Source organism: Podarcis liolepis (genome assembly GCF_965112155.1).
Source record: "Podarcis liolepis genome assembly, chromosome: 6".
In the NCBI taxonomy this organism is placed as follows: Eukaryota; Metazoa; Chordata; class Lepidosauria; order Squamata; family Lacertidae; genus Podarcis; species Podarcis liolepis.
The window spans coordinates 95783486-95800039 of record NC_139559.1 but is presented as its reverse complement, the minus strand read 5'-3'; the positions used below and the strand labels follow the sequence as shown (position 1 = coordinate 95800039).

The 16554-nt window shown below is 42.3% G+C and overlaps 2 protein-coding genes across 4 annotated transcripts in view; one reads left to right on the top strand and one right to left on the bottom strand.

Annotated features, from left to right (window-relative positions):
• The window catches only part of LOC310708570 (sterol O-acyltransferase 1-like), a 69199-nt gene extending 55098 nt beyond the window's left edge, over positions 1–14101 (bottom strand). For 2 of the 3 annotated variants that reach the window (XR_014527088.1, XM_083507145.1), the window contains exons 1-2: positions 13836–14101; positions 10524–10661 (exon numbers count right to left, since the gene is read on the bottom strand). Coding sequence is in view for 2 of the 3 variants with exons in the window: in XM_083507145.1 (XP_083363271.1) it covers positions 10524–10644 (121 nt within the window). In the remaining variant the exon portion in view is untranslated. Of the gene's footprint in view, positions 1–10523; positions 10662–13650; positions 13765–13835 lie in introns of those variants that run through there. The other variant, XM_083507146.1, reaches the window with a different exon arrangement.
• LOC310708573 (sterol O-acyltransferase 1-like) overlaps positions 1–16554 on the top strand; it is a 175369-nt gene that overhangs the window by 114740 nt on the left and 44075 nt on the right. The gene's annotated exons all lie outside the window — the stretch shown is intronic.

Sequence of the window (16554 nt, the reverse complement as noted above, 5' to 3'; positions counted from 1 at the left end):
AGAAGCATTAGAACTGGAAGGACATGACAATAGATTTGGTTGGCACGCATATCTATGGCATGGGAAAGGGAAAGTACACAAAAGTTTTTATAATCACATAATTAAGAAATCACTAATGAGAGTATGGGAGTGATATAAAGATGTATTAGAACAGAAGACTCCTTGGTGGCTTTCACCACACGAAGCTTTACTGCTCAAACCACTTGGAAAGAAAGGAAAGTGGCTTACGTATGTTGACTTGTTAAAGGATCAAGAAGGAAAATGGAAATTAAGAGATCATTTTCAGAGTTGGTTACATTATTGGCAACTACACAAGATATACAGAGAAGATAACAAGAAAGGATTCAGTTATACGACATCTAGATTTCAGAAGGAAGTTGTGGAAGGGAAAGTAAAGTTGCTGAAAGGCACATATAGTATTCTGCTAGAATGGGAAACAAGAGATGAGGAGGTTAAATCAGTCATGATTAAATGGGCACAAGATATAGGCCATAGCATAATGTTTGAAGATTGGAGAAGATTGTGGAAAATTGATTTAAAATTTACAGACTGTTCTTTACTGAAAGAAAGCTACAGTCGTACCTCGGGTTACATACACTTCAGGTTACATACGCTTCAGGTTACAGACTCCGCTAACCCAGAAATAGTACCTCGGGTTAAGAACTTTGCTTCAGGATGAGAACAGAAATCGTGCTCTGACGGCGCGGCAGCAGAAGGAGGCCCCATTAGCTAAAGTGGTGCTTCAGGTTAAGAACAGTTTCAAGTTAAGAATGGACCTCCAGAACGAATTAAGTACTTAACCCGAGATACCACTGTATATGAAAATGATGTATAGATGGTATATAACACCAGTACAGATAGCAAGAATGTACAAAACTGGCTCAAATATATGTTGGAAATGTAAGAAAAAAGAAGGGACTTTTTATCATATGTGGTGGGATTGTAGCGAAATTTTTAAAAAAATGGGAAATGATATACAATGAATTGAAGAAAGTGTTCCAATTAACATTTGTAAAAAAGCCTGAAGCATTTTTGTTAGGAATTGTAGGAAAAGACCTGCCAAGGAAATTGAAGAACATATTCATGTATGCGACAATGGCGGCAAGAGTCTTAATAATAATAATAATAATAATAATAATAATAGTAATAATAATAATATCTTTATTGTCATTGCCCCCTCTCGGGGACAACGAAATTACTTGGCTGCTCCATCCACCCAGGTAGGGCACTCCACACAAAATCAAATCAACTATAAAAACACTAATTAAACAATACAGTATAAAACAGCAAGGAAGATTAGATGACTTTCAAAGTCCAGGCTTCCCATTCAGGGCCGAGATCGCTCTGGGGAAGAAGCTGTTCTTATGACGGCTTGTTCTTGTCTTCATCGTCCTGTATCTCCGTCCCGACGGCAGGAGCTCGAAGAGACAGTGACCAGGATGCGATGGATCTTTTACTATGTCCAGTGCCTTCCTATGGCACCTTGTGGCATAAATCTGCTCTAAGGTGGAGAGTGGGCAGCCAACAATGCTCTCTGCTGCCTTAACAACCCTGCACAACCCCATCCTGTCCCGGGTAGTACAGCTTCCGTACCACACACATAAGCCATAAGTGAGCACGCTCTCAATGGCACAGTGATAGAAGGCAAGCAGCAGTTTCTGCGGAAGATGGTTTTTCCTTAGAATTCTCAAAAAGTACAGTCTCTGCTGCGCCTTCTTCACAAGCCCCCTTGTGTTGACTCCAGGACTCCAGGACAGATCCTCTTGTAATTCAATGCGCAAAAATCTGAACGTTGTTACCCTCTCCACACAGACCCCATCAATCAAAAGTGGCTGGACATTGCTCTTCTGTTTCCTGAAGTCCACCACAAGCTCCTTTGTCTTCCTTGTATTTATGAGCAAGTTGTTAGCTCTGCACCACTCTGTCAGCCGCTCCACCTCATCTCTATAGTCCGTTTCACCCTCCCTTTCAGAGATGAGCCCAATCACGGTTGTGTCATCTGCAAATTTGACAACCCTATTACTAGGGTGAGCAGCGACACAATCGTACGTGTAGAGAATATAAAGGAGCGGACTGAGTACACAAGGATTAATAACACAAGGATGGAAGAATGAAGAAATCCTGACAAAAGAATTGTGGCAAGGGAAATTGATAGGTTATGTGGAACTGGCGGAATTGCCGCACAAACTGCATGATAAGGACAACTGACTTTAAAGAAGAATGGGAACGTTTTACAAAGTACTTAAAGAAACAACAAAATGAACTGGACTCCTTGGCAGGTTTTGAATAAACAAACACAAATTTATTATTGGTAACATATAGACAGATAAGTTAGGGATCTTTACAATTTTATAATATGCAGAGAATAACATGTGCTGAAAAACCACAGAGAGGAGCTGAGGGAAGTCCAGGCGGGGGTGGGAGGGGGGAGGGAAATTAGGGGGGAAATTAGAATGATATGTCTTTGATAAATTGTTATGCTGAAATTCTTAATAAAAATTATTCCAAAAAAAAAAAAAAAGATTATTCCACAGGCTGGAGCTTCACCACCCCCACATACCCTGTAAGGGAAAATATGTTTTTCCCCTCCTAAAATTAAAAATTTTAGTTGGTGAAAAGCATTTGAATTATACTTTTCTTTATACAGAGTGATAGGTAAAATAAACCTATCAAGGCAATAAAAAACTATTTTACTTTTAAAAGACCACTGAAGGCAGCCCTCTTTAGGGAAGTTTTTAATGTCTGATGCTTTATTGTTTTTAATATTCAGTTGGAAGCCGCCCAGAGTGGCTGGGGAAACCCAGCCAGATGGGCGGGGTAAAAATAAATAATAATAATAATAATAATAATAATTATTATTATTATTAAATAGCACCAAGTTTAGCACTTGTTTTTTGTGCAGTTTTATATAAGAGTGTAAATCTCAATTTTAGTTTTCTTTGCTGTTCTTTCCTCATCTTCCTCTACCTCTGGGTATTGAAGGTTGTCTTTCACAACAGTCAGGAATCCAGTGGCCTCAGCAATTAGCACCAAGTCCTCCACAAAATGTACTGTATCATTGGCACTGTGACAAACATCTTTGAACATCATTTATTACTACATCACATACATTGCCAAAGCTAGGTCTTAATTATTGCAACAATTACTACCATAATTAATTGTTGCAACAAGCGCTGCAGACATGTGCAGACAGGATGGGTAGCCACTGTTAACACACTTGTAACAGGGAAGACGTGCCAGAAATGTGCGCACATGATGCCTCCCTCTTCAGTAGTTTCTGATGGGCACAGTTCCAAGAGGCAGGGGAAAAGAGACTGCTTATTTATGTTGCACTGTGCATACACACTCCAAGCACCATACACCTATGAAAGCTCATTTCTACATATCCCTCTTTATCTCCAAGCTCAAGAGGGCTGCATCAGGGACACTCACCTGGAACAACGATGCAAGTGCAATTTCTCCTTGCTGTAGGCATGGAATACAGTGGTACCTCAGGTTACAAACACTTCAGGTTACAGACTCTGCTAACCCGAAAGTAGTACCTCGGGTTAAGAACTTTGCCCCAGGATGAGAACAGAAATCGCATGGCAGCGGTGCAGCAGCAGCAGCAGAAGGCCCCATTAACTAAATAGGTACCTCAGGTTAAGAACGGTTTCAAGTTAAGAACGGACCTCTGGAACAAATGAAGTTCGTAACCAGAGGTACCACTGTACCTAGATGCATCTTATATCTTTTTGTATCATTACCTACTTTTGAGAGACGTCTTCCATGAATACGGTCTTAAGAGTTAAAAGTAGGATTCCGTTCTGGTTGCTGTTGCCAATTCCTTCTTTCCCAATATTTCCAGGCCACAGATCAAAATCTCACCCAACTCTTGCATTAAAATCACCCAGGAGGAGGATGTTATCTTTCTTAGGCATCTATGTTAAGATGGTATCCAGCTCCCTGACCACTAGCCATCCTGGGAGTTGGGAGTCCAACAATATGAGGACAAGTGGTTTTGCCTCCCTGCCAGCTATGCCTCTCACCCTCGGAGCCCTCTGCAGTGATTTTAATCCATACAAACAAGATGGGAGCAACTACACGTCATCCTTCTGTGACAGAAGGCTCTAAAAAGTCACGTACCTTAGCAAGAACCTTTGGGCAGTCACTGCCAGCAAGGGCTTCCCCTCTCCAACAGCTAATTGCCCAGTTGGAAGGTATCATGCAGAGACATCAGCACACACACACACACACACACACACACACAACCCACTCTGCAAGCCCTTTAGCCCTTGTAGAATGAAAGCTTTAAAGCAAAGCACACAGACACCATTCAAAGAAATTGTTTTGGGAGATTTGAGCCTGCTCCTACATTTTAGTGATTTTAGCCAATGAGTGAAGTCAGAGCTGTAACTGGCAAGTGCTGGAAAGAAATTTATCACACAAGCAATATCCATGTTGCAGAGGGAGTACTGTGCTTGAGGAAGCATGGGCTACTACCGCCCTGCAATGTAGCCTATTGTTGCTATACAGTACTAAAATTACAGGGGAATCATAGAATTGCAGAGCTGGAAGGGACCACAAGGGTCATCTAGTCCAGCCCCCTTACAGTGCAGGCAGGAATCTTTTGCTCAGCGTGGGGCTCAAACCCACAACCCTGAGATTAAGAGTCTCGTGCGTTACCAACTGAGGAGAAGGCAGAGAAGGAGGCAGAAGTGCATGACAACCCTCCAGACTCTTGTGGGGAGGAATTTTAGGAAAACCAGGCAGGGAGCTGTTAAACAGATTGCAACAGCAACATGGGGGTGGGAGGAGGTGATTAATTGCTTCCCCACCCATGGAGGGAAGATTGGGGTGCTTGTTGCTTGTGTGAACACTTAAATGGGTATATTCACATCAAAGGCACAAAGGCTTTTTTTTACTCAAGAAAAGAGTGGCCATGTGACCTGAGTTAATAACATTGCTAAAGTTTTTTAAACTTCATAACCAACAAGAAATCCTGATGGAATGCACTGGTTGCTTTTTATCAATTTAATCCTGAGTTTACCCAAGCGTACAGAGGAGGGCAACCAAGATGATTAAAGGTCTGGAAACCAAGCTTTATGAGGAACGGTTGAGGGAGCTGGGTATGTTTAGCCTGGAGAAGAAGAGACTGAGAGGAGATATGAAAAACCTTTTAAAATGTGGGCAGTTCCAGAATTTACATCATGTAAATGCCAGGGGGAAAAGTTGGCACTGTTACTACACAATGCGCCATTCCTGGCTGTGTAACCTCAAGAAGCACCTCTCCTAATGATCTTTACAACTTTACAACAGCTTAATACATGGAGATAAGAAGATTCATTATGCATGACAAACTGAATATGTCCCAAAATGGGATTCCATAAACAATTATTTTAGAATTTGCATTGATGGGTATTCCCCACGCCACTTTACACTGCCTTTCAAAACCTAACATGGAGTCTTTCAAGTCTATTTTGTTTAGGACATCAAGTCAAGGAATTTGTGAACGAAGTAGTAATGATACAAAGGAGTAGGTACTTAAGAGAAAGGTCTATGAGGAATGATATTGATTTTCGGGGCAAGGTGTCAAGCTGCTGCCAGCGACTTCCGGCTGCTTGCCCAGGAACGTATAAAGACAAGGGAATGTTTCTTACTGTCCGCTTTTTATTCAGTATTTACAGAGGGAGGCTATAGAACCCAGCCTTTTGGATAATGGCACTGTCCCGAGTGAATCTCCACCCCACCCCCGTCTCTCCCACTTCATCATTCGTCATTCTCATAGTCTCTCCTACAGGTGCTGCTATGTGCCCTCTGTCTTTGAGCTCTTTGCTCTCCTACTTTTAAGGCTCACCAGGTTCTGGGAGATGGAAAGTCTGGGATGCTTTCTAATAACAACCTGTCAGCTGGGCGTTGTTCTGTCTCTCCCATGATTTCCCAGCTTTCCCCCTCATCTGCCTCTGAGCTGTGACCAAACCCCTGTTGTAAATCTATACTGTCTTCCTCTTCCTCCTCCCTGGAAGGGTCAAGCTAGGGAGGCGGTCTCCAACATCCTCCTCTGACCAGTCTCTGACACAAAGTTGGTGGAACATGATGCTGGGGAGATGATAAAAGATGTAAGAAATCATATCTGTGATTGAAGATGGGAATGAACTGTATGCGATGTATGCAGGGCACTGGTTAAATTGTGGAGTAGGCACATGTTTCTTCCTCCTGTGGTTTCAGCATCCCGTCGCTGGCAACATTTCCTTCTGATGCTACAGCCTTTGCCAACCTGGTGCCATGACAAGTTTGGACCACAACCCCCCATCCAAGCACCTGGAAGGCACAAGGTAAGTGAAGGCTGTCATAGTGCAACAATGCACGTCTGTACACATAGCCCACCAGAAGTAGAACTTCACATGCAGCACAGAAATTTGTAGGAGCAAAAGCAGTCCAGAGAATGAAGTATGGAGATGCAGAGGAGTCAGCTGGGGAAGCTTGGGATGAGAATCAACATCCTATACCCCTTTTAAATGTGTTTTATTTTCAAACTGACAGACCACAATTAGGGCCATCGCTCAGCCTCCCAAAGGTCCTGCTCCCTGGAGACAGGGTCGGAGCTTTCAAACAGGACTGAGCTTACAATGTTGAGTGCTGTGAGGATAGAAAACAGGAGCAGCTTGAAAACACAATTTGTCAGCTACGCAAATTCATCATAACTCAATTCATCATTTGAGTTCTCAGCTATGGTTAGAATCCAGTGATCATCGATATGACAACCCTAAGTGCACGAGTCAGCAGAGGCCATCTCAGGCACCCACAATATTACACACCCACAACCCACACACCGAAACCTGGCTTGAAAGCAGCATTTTTCCCTATCACAAATGAGAAAATAATTTGCAAGATGTGCTTTGTCATACAAGACAAAGATAGTTTACAAGATGTGCTTTGTCGTAGGGTGTATGTAGCAACACAACAATCAATCTACTTGACAGATGTGCCAACAGATCCAAAAAGATTGGAAAGCCAAAATACATGTATTGGGTTGTAACAAAGTTTTACTCATAGTAGACCCATTGGACATAGAATCATAGAATCATAGAGTTGGAAGAGACCACAAGGGCCATCGAGTCCAACCCCCTGCCAAGCAGGAAACACCATCAGAGCACTCCTGACATATGGTTGTCAAGCTTCTGCTTAAAGACCTCCAAAGGAGGAGACTCCACCCCACTCCTTGGCAGCAAATTCCACTGTCGAACAGCTCTTACTGTCAGCTCTTACATGGTGAACACTGGAAACAATCAATTATTTAAGACCTGAGGAAGAATTCGTATTTACTGTACTTCAGAACTTTTGTTCATTTGCAGATTCAAAATAATTCCACTGACAAAATCTTATAGTTAATAAGATAAGATTTATGCAGTTACTGATAAAGAAATCTCATCATTGCATCTACACCAGGGATTGGCAACCTAAGGCCCGCGGGCAGGGAAAGGCCGGCTGGGCAAGTGGACCTCATTCTGTGCACACAAAGACTTGTTGGAATCCCACCCAACCACAATAACGTGGTCTGAGGAGCAACTGCCTGTCAGAGTAAGAAGTACTGGGTGAGATGAACTGCTGGTCCAACTCAGTACAGTGGTACCTCGGCTTACATACGCTTCAGGTTACAGACTCCACTAACCCAGAAATATTACCTCGGGTTAAGTACTTTGCTTCAGGATGAGAACAGAAATCGTGCTCCGGCGGCAGCCGTGGGAGGCCCCATTAGCTAAAGTGGTGCTTCAGGTTAAGAACAGTTTCAGGTTAAGAACGGACCTCCGGAACGAATTAAGTACTTAACCTGAGGTACCACTGTAGAAGACAGTTTCACACCCAGCTTGAATTTGAGTAAACGTGTTTAGCAATGAATGCCAATATTGACACCCAGGGGCAAATGTCTGGTACCTCTTTCAATAAAAAGTACAATGCCGATGAGTGAGCTGTGGATTTGTATCTTGGTCAGGTAAAACTAGAGCACTAGTGAGAATACCCTACAGTGGTTTCACATAGCTGAAGCACAGCTAAAAGAGAAACTATTCAGTGCTAAGGTCAGATTATTAGCACAAGGCAAACACGCTCAGAGCTGGCTGAGTACCAAGTTACCTGCAACACACAGCATTATCTGAAGGAACATCGCATATCTCTCTTCTTTGCCAAAGTGTTTATAGCGTAGCCCGAGCATTAAGGAAACTCTGGCTTTAATGAGCTATATAAACAGACTTACCTATACTTTCTCTTGATATTTGATTAGCTGTTTGTGGTCATTTTAACAATATTTCACTGATGCTAATTTTTAACTGAGGAGTGTATGAAAGCTACTTTGGGAGCCCCCACTGCCTGAGAAGCAGGCTAAAAATAACATAACGATAAATTGTGGCGTATGTAAATAGTAATGACAAGCCACTGAACGGATGGGAAAGGCAGGAGAGAAACGAGAAAGAAAAGTAACTTTCCAAAGAAAAAAACAAATGAGCCTGTGTTTAACATTAACCAACTATGTCCTCTTCCTCCTCAGCTTCAATTTCCCTCTGCACATTCATTCTTCTGACATATCATTTGTGTTTGCAACACTAAGGAATGACCTGGAGTAACCTCCACCTTGGGAAATTACCACGGCCTTGCAAGTCCCGGACTACAAGACAAAGATCCCACATGCTTTCCTCAAGACAGATTAGTCACAGCTGAAATCCAACACTATTTGAGAGAAGGACAAAAGCATTTTCAAAGCCCTTCCAGGAACACATACCCTTGCATATCATCTTTACTGGTACACCAGCCCAATCCCCAATCAAACTCCAGGGGCAGAACATTCCGTTTCCATGAAGGTTTCTTTCCACCCAAAACCCAAGAAACGACATAAAACGAGATGCAAACCAAGGCAGATTCTTCACATCAGGCTTGGATTTTTTTAACTCGTTAGACCTTTTATTCGAACCAAAGAAGGTGCTAAATTAAGAACAGGGCCGCTTAATAATAAGTTAGGCCCACCTCGGAATAAGTGGTCAAATAAATAAATAAATAAATAATCGATCAACCAATCCAGGAAAAAAGCCTCTTTTGGCTCACTTCAGACATCACACCAACCCATGGCTAAGGAAATATAAAGATGGTTTGGCATATTTTTGAGATTGACAGACCACAATTAGGGCCATCGCTCAGCCTCCCAAAGGTCCTGTTTCCTGGAGACAGGGTCTGAGCTTTCAAACAGGACTGAGCTTACAATGTAGAGTGCTGCGAGGATAGAAAACAGGAGCAGCTTGAAAACACAATTTGCCAGCTATGCAAATTCATCATAACTCAATTCATCATTTGAGTTCTCAGCTATGGTTAGAATCCAGTGGTCATCGATATGACAACCCTAAGTGCACAAGTCAGCAGAGGCCATCCAAGGCACCAACAATATTACACACCCACAACCCACACACCGAAACTTGGCTTGAAAGCAGCATTTTTTCCTATCACAAATGAGAAAATAGTTTACAAGATGTGCTTTGTCGTAAAAGACAAAGATAGTTTACAAGATGTGCTTTGTCGTAGAGTGTGTGTAGCAATACAACAATCAATCCACTTTACAGATGTGCCAACAGGTCCAGAAATATTGGAAAACCAAAATACATGAAACAGAGTTTTACTCATAGTAGACCCATTGAACATGGTGAACACTGGAAACAATCCATTATATAAGAACGGAGGAAGAATTCGTATTTACTGTACTTCACAACTTTTGTTCATTTGCAGATTCAAAATAAATCCACTGATAAATTCTTATATTTATTCACATAAGATTTCTGCAGTTACTTATAAAGAAATCTCATAATTGCATCTACACCAGGGATTGGCAACCTAAGGCCCGTGGGCAGGGAAAGGCTGGTTGGGTGAGTGGACCTCATTCTGCGTACACAAAGACTTGGTGGAATCCCATCCGATCACAATAAGGGGGCCTGAAGAGCTACTGCCTGTCTGAGTAAGCAGTACTGGGTGAGATGAACTGCTGGTCCAACTCAGTAGAAGGCAGTTTTACACCCAGCTTGAATTTGAGTAAACAAGCTTAGCAATGAATGCCAGTATTCACATCTTGAGGCAAATATCTGGTAGCTGTTGAAACAAAAACTACAACACGGATAATTTAGGTATAGATACGTTTCCTAGTCAGGTCTTACTAGTTCTCTAGAAGAATCCCCTCCGCTGGCTTCACAAATTTGGCACACAGCTAAAAGAAAACGAGTCAGGGAACAAATACAGTGCTAAGGTCAAGTTATTAGCACAAGGCAAACATGCTCAGAACTGGCTGAGTACCACGTTGAACTACACCACCAAAGATACATGCACTGAGTTGTAGTCAACAAAGTTTTACTCAGAGTAAACCCACTGAACATGGTGAACACTGGAAACAATTGGATTCATATTTACTTCAGATCTTTTGTTCACATGCAGATTTAAAATCATTTCACTGCTTATCATTTCATCTGCTAAATCAGGTAAGATGTCTGCAGCTACTGATGAAGAAATCTCACCATTGCTTGATTGTGGGAAAGACCAGTCTGCTTCATGCCTCTTTGACAAGTCTTCTTTCTCTTCTGCAGTCTCATAAGTTGATCGGCGATTCCTTACGGAGATATTTTCTTCACCCACCATAGTGTCAGGCTAACGCACTGCAGAGGAGAAAACTTACTTGTATGAAGTACTTCAGCTTTTTATGACCATGCACTTATCGTTCTTTATTAGATGATGTATAATTATAATCATTCTAAGAAGCACAGTGCTTCTTTCTTTTACAAAACAAGTCCCTAGGCCTCCTGGCTGCCAGAAAATATTTCTAAATACACCATTTCAGACTGATGGAAGTTGTGAAAGCTTTAGAGGATAGGGTTTGTTCAAAACCACAAACTGTTCCCTTCACTCTCTGAACCAGCCTCTCTCAATCTTGGTTGGGTCCCCAGATGTTGCTAGACTACAACTCCCATAATCTCTGACCACTTGTTTTCCTAGCTAGGAAGGATGGGACTTGTAATCTAACAACATATCAGGATGGGACATGGGATGGGGGTAGGCCAAGGTTTTGAAAATGGTATAGGTGCAATATATTCTGAACAAAAAGCTAAATTAATTGTAAATAATGTGGTGACGGAAGAATTTAAGATAGAAAAAGGGACACGACAGGGGTGCCCAATCTCCCCATTGCTTTTTATATCGGTCCTGGAGGTTCTGCTAAATATGATTAGAAGGGACCGGTTGGTTAAAGGTATACAGGTCGGAGCCAAACAGTACAAACTGAGAGCATTTGCAGATGATTTAGTATTGACGCTACAGGAGCCAGAATCTAGTACTAAAAGAGTTTTAGAACTGATTCAAGAATTTGGTCAAGTGGCAGGTTTTAAATTAAACAAGTTAAAAACTAAGGTTTTAGAGAAAAATTTAACACCGATTGAAAGAGATAGGTTTCAGAATGAGACAGGATTGACTGTGGTAAAGAAAGTGAAATATTTGGGGATTAACATGACAGACAAAAATGGGAACTTATTTAAAGACAACTATGAAAAATGCTGGGTCAAAGTGAAAAAAGATTTAGAAATCTGGTCAAACTTGAAGCTTTCACTGCTGGGTCGTATTGCTGTGATAAAGATGAATGTATTGCCAAGAATGTTGTTTTTGTTTCAAACATTGCAAATTGTGGACAAAATGGATTGCTTCAAGAAGTGGCAGAGAGATATCTCTAGAATTGTCTGGCAGGGCAAGAAGCCCAGAATAAAATTTAAGATATTAACAGACGCAAAGGAAAGGGGTGGATTTGCCCTGCCAGACCTTAAACTTTACTATGAATCAGCAGTCTTTTGCTGGTTGAAAGAATGGCTACTTCTTGAAAACACAGACATTTTAGACTTAGAAGGTTTTAACAATGTATTTGGATGGCATGCATATTTATGGTATGATAAGGTCAAAGCACATAAAGCATTCAAAAACCAGATTGTCAGGAAAGCATTGTTTAATGTCTGGGTAAGATATAAAGACTTATTGGAAAATAAAACCCCAAGGTGGTTGTCACCAATGGAAGCAAAAGCTCAGAAAAGGCTCAATATGGAGGCCAAATGGCCGACATATTGGGAAATTTTGGAACAAGAAGGAGACAAATTGAAATTGCAGAGTTTCGAAAAATTAAAAAACAAAGTGAGAGATTGGCTTCATTATTATCAGATAATGGAGGCATATAATTTGGACAAAAAAATCGGCTTCCAGGTGGAAAAGTCAAAATTAGAAACAGAACTGTTAGAACCCAAAACTAAGAATCTGTCAAGAATGTATAACTTGCTGTTGAAATGGAATACTCAGGATGAAACGGTGAAATCTGCTATGATTAAATGGGCAAGATGTTGGACATAATATTATGTTTGCTGACTGGGAACAGTTATGGACCACAGGTATGAAGTTTACGGCATGTAATGCCTTAAGAGAGAATATTATGAAAATGATATACAGGTGGTACATGACCCCAGTCAAGCTTGCAAAAATCTATCATTTGCCCGATAACAAATGTTGGAAATGTAAAGAAACGGAAGGTACATTCTTTCACCTTTGGTGGACGTGCCCAAAGATTAAGGCTTTCTGGGAAATGATATATAATGAACTGAAAAAGGTATTTAAATATACCTTCCTGAAGAAACCAGAGGCCTTTCTCCTGGGCATTGTCGGCCAATTGGTGCCAAAGAAGGACAGAACTTTTTTTATGTATGCTACAACAGCAGCAAGAATACTTATTGCAAAGTATTGGAAGACACAAGATTTACCCACTCTGGAAGAATGGCAGATGAAGGTGATCGACTACATGGAATTGGCAGAAATGACTGGCAGAATCCGGGACCAGGGAGAAGAGTTGGTGAAAGAAGACTGGAAGAAATTTAAAGACTATTTACAGAAATATTGTAAAATTAATGAATGTTAGAAGGATGTTGGATAGAAACTAAGGGGTTTCCAGCTGTAATGCTTTAGGAGATACGAAAAAAAAGGTTTATAATTGGGTAAAAGCTTAATGGTAAGGATTTGCTGAACTAACAAATTGAAGTGGAATACAAAGAAGGGAGGTATGAGGAGGTCTGGGGAAATAAGCGTATGGAAGATATGTTATGGAAAATTATTTGTTTTTTAACTGTTTTTATGTTGTATTTTGTTTCTTTTTATTTTTTATCTTTTTTCATTGTTATATCTTAAAAACTTTAATAAATATCTTTTGGGGGGGGAAATAACAACATCTCAGGATGTATGGTTAAAAAGGCTGCCTTAAACTTGTATCTTTCAAAAGATTTGTTTTGATTGATTATTAATGGAAGTTAAAGTTGCAGGAAATGTTCTCTGACCCGATCTTTGTTCCTTTAAAATCTTCCATAACGATAAGATTTCGCCACTTGCAGCCCTTGTGTTTAAGGTGACATCTCAGTTTAGAGGGATAAATCACACATACACAGCACTTTTTGGCCACCAGTTCTGATGATCCTTAACAAACCTTTTGTCCAACTACACAGCCCTTTCCCTAAGCTGTAATTAAACCAGAAATCGTACAAATAACCATTGTTTTCCATTTCATCCAAGTTAGAAAACTATGGTTCCCACTTCCCAGCTTGGAACCCGGTGGGCTCAGCCTTTACGCACGGAAAGGAGAGGAGGAAGAGGGGACCAGCAGGCTTCCTTCGCTCCTTCACCTCTCCCCGCACGCCATCGCTCCCTCTCGACGGCGACCGGCAGATTCAGGAGGGGTACCTGCGCCCCCTCTCCCGGCCCTTCGCCGCCCCTCGCCCCAGTCCGAGTCCCATCACCATCGTCCCCGGAGCGCCCACCTGAGTCTCCGTGTCTCTCTCCTCCTTGCGTCTTTTGCAGCTCCGCAAGCGGAGGGGAGCGCTATATGACTTGGCTCCTCCTCTGCCTTCGTCAGGGCATGTAGGCGAAAGAGGAGGCGAAGCCGGAGGAGGAGATGGGAACAGGATACGTCGCTGCCCCCTTTGGAAACAGAATGGTGGACTAAATTACGCAGGGGGAACCTTTGGTCCTCCAGATGTTGCCAAAGGAGAACTCCCAGCATCCTTGGACATTGGCTATGCTTGCCAGAGCTGATGGGAGGTTGGGAGCTTTGAGGATGGGAGGTTGGGAGCTTTGAGGATGGGAGGTTGTTCAGCAACATCTGGAGGGACTATGGTTCAGCACACCTGGGCTAGTTAGCTAATCCAGCAGTGCTTATGTTTCAGTCGAACAGTGCCACCTAAAGGCACCTTGCAGAAAACTATACAGTTGGGAGATAACGGTAATGATTCAAGGCAAGCTGACGCAGGAAACTGTCCTACGGCGTTTAATACAGCTTGTGCCAAGGGAAGTGTTCATAGTATGGCAGCCAACCGCATGAGATTTTTTGTGGAATTAGAATATGGCAACCCCATTTTGGAACCAGGATATGGCAAGCACCTTGTCACACGGGGCAGCCAAAGAGGGCAGTTTTAATGGTAGAAAACAGCAGACCCATTGCTAGCCTGTAACATGGGGACAAGGGCACTAACTTGTGCAAGCTGTTTTTATTTCTATTTTCGATTAAGATATATGCTTATTGTAAACCACCCTGGAATCTACTGGATGAAGTAAATAGTAAATACAGGCTCCACACACACCATATGTGGGAAATGACTTAACTGGTTATCTTGTATGTCTCCTGAATCCTGCCTTCTGTGTATTGCATGGAAGCCATTCTTTTTACGGGAGGTGATAATTAAAGTTTGCTGGTAACACAAAAACCCTGTGCTTTAGGTCTTAAGAAGCCAGGAATCTCATGCATGCCTTCCAGGTCACATTTAATATAAAGACTAGCACCAGGGTCAAGAGAGTTCATTGGGGAATACATTACATATCAAGTTATGCCAACTTTGTAAACACCATGAAACTCCACATCGCCTTCCTTCAGGAAGTATAAAGGTAAAGGGACCCCTGACCGTTAGGTCCAGTCGTGACCGACTCTGGGGTTGCGGCGCTCATCTCGCTTTATTGGCCGAGGGAGCCGGCAGACAGCTTCCAGGTCATGTGGCCAGCATGACTAAGACGCTTCTGGCGAACCAGAGCAGCACACGGAAATGCCGTTTACCTTCCCGCTGGAGCGGTACCTATTTATCTACTTGCACTTTGACATGCTTTCAAACTGCTAGGTTGGCAGGAGCTGGGACCGAGCATCGGGAGCTCACCCCGTCGCGGGGATTTGAACCGCTGACCTTCTGATCGGCAAGTCCTAGCCTCTGTGGTTTAACCCACAGTGCCACCCACGTCCCACGTATACAACCCACATATAGGAAACAAGCTGCAGAGTGAACTCTGCTTCAGCCAAAAATGGGTGGCATCAGGATGAGGAAAATCTTGCATAATACTCAGTAGAAGAGAGCTGAATTTTAAAGCCACAACAATACTGAAACTTATGCCAACTCTAATGATGCCGCAGTCTACAGAAATAAACCACAGAATAAGTTCAGATTGGTGCCCATCATGACAGGCCAAGCACAAGCCATTTTGCATATACAGTGTATGCCTGCACATATTGTGTCTCTTTAAACCAAAACACAATTTCCCAGGCTTGTTTTGTACCTTGCCAGCACAGAGTCTTTGGTAGACCCACAGGTTGACACCCACCCCCCCCACCCCCGTTTTGGTTCCTATTCCTTTAACTTTAACATGGCATGTAGGAATTAAGCATAAGAAGCTTTCCACATTGCTCTGCAATTGCATGATAGGTTGGTAGCAAGAGGAATCATTGCAGTAAAAAAAGGGAAAGAAAAGAACAAGTAGATGGCAACCCTACATATCTCAAGAAGGGGGCAGTGGAGCTCTTTCACAAAGCTTGCCTCCACCCCAGGCCAAATGATCTCATACTACCCCCTACAAATTTGTCTTCCCAAAGCATTTGGCCTCCACATAGAGCGGCAGAAACAAAGAGGGAAACCCTGATATATTGGCTTGCCATCTGTTGGCATAAATGAAAGCATCTGAACTAGGGCATTCTTTCCCCAATCTCCTTGCACTGCTGTTGCATTCTTTTCCACTATTTGAGCAAAAACTGAACCTACTACCACGACATTTAGAGCAACAAAGCCTGCAGAAGAGCAAAGAATGAAGCAGCTAGGTAGCCAACAGCCTAGGACACCCCTGTTAAAACATCTGCACTGGTTGCTCATTGGCCACATGTATCATTATCTCCCAAGTATACATATCGTTTTCTGCAAGGTGCCATTAGGTGGCGGTATTTGACTGAAACATAAGTGCGGGTGGATTAGGTAAAGGTACCCCTGACCGTTAGGTCCAGTCGCAGAGGACTCTGGGGTTGTGGCACTCATCTCGCTCTATAGTAGTAGTAATAATAATAATAATAATAATAATAATAATAATAATAATAATAAATTATTTGTACCCCGCCCATCTGGCTGGGTTTCCCCAGCCACTATGGGCGGCTTCCACAAAGACCAAAAATACACTAAGGTGTCACACATTAAAAACTTCCCTGAACAGGGCTGCCTTAAGATGTCTTCTGAA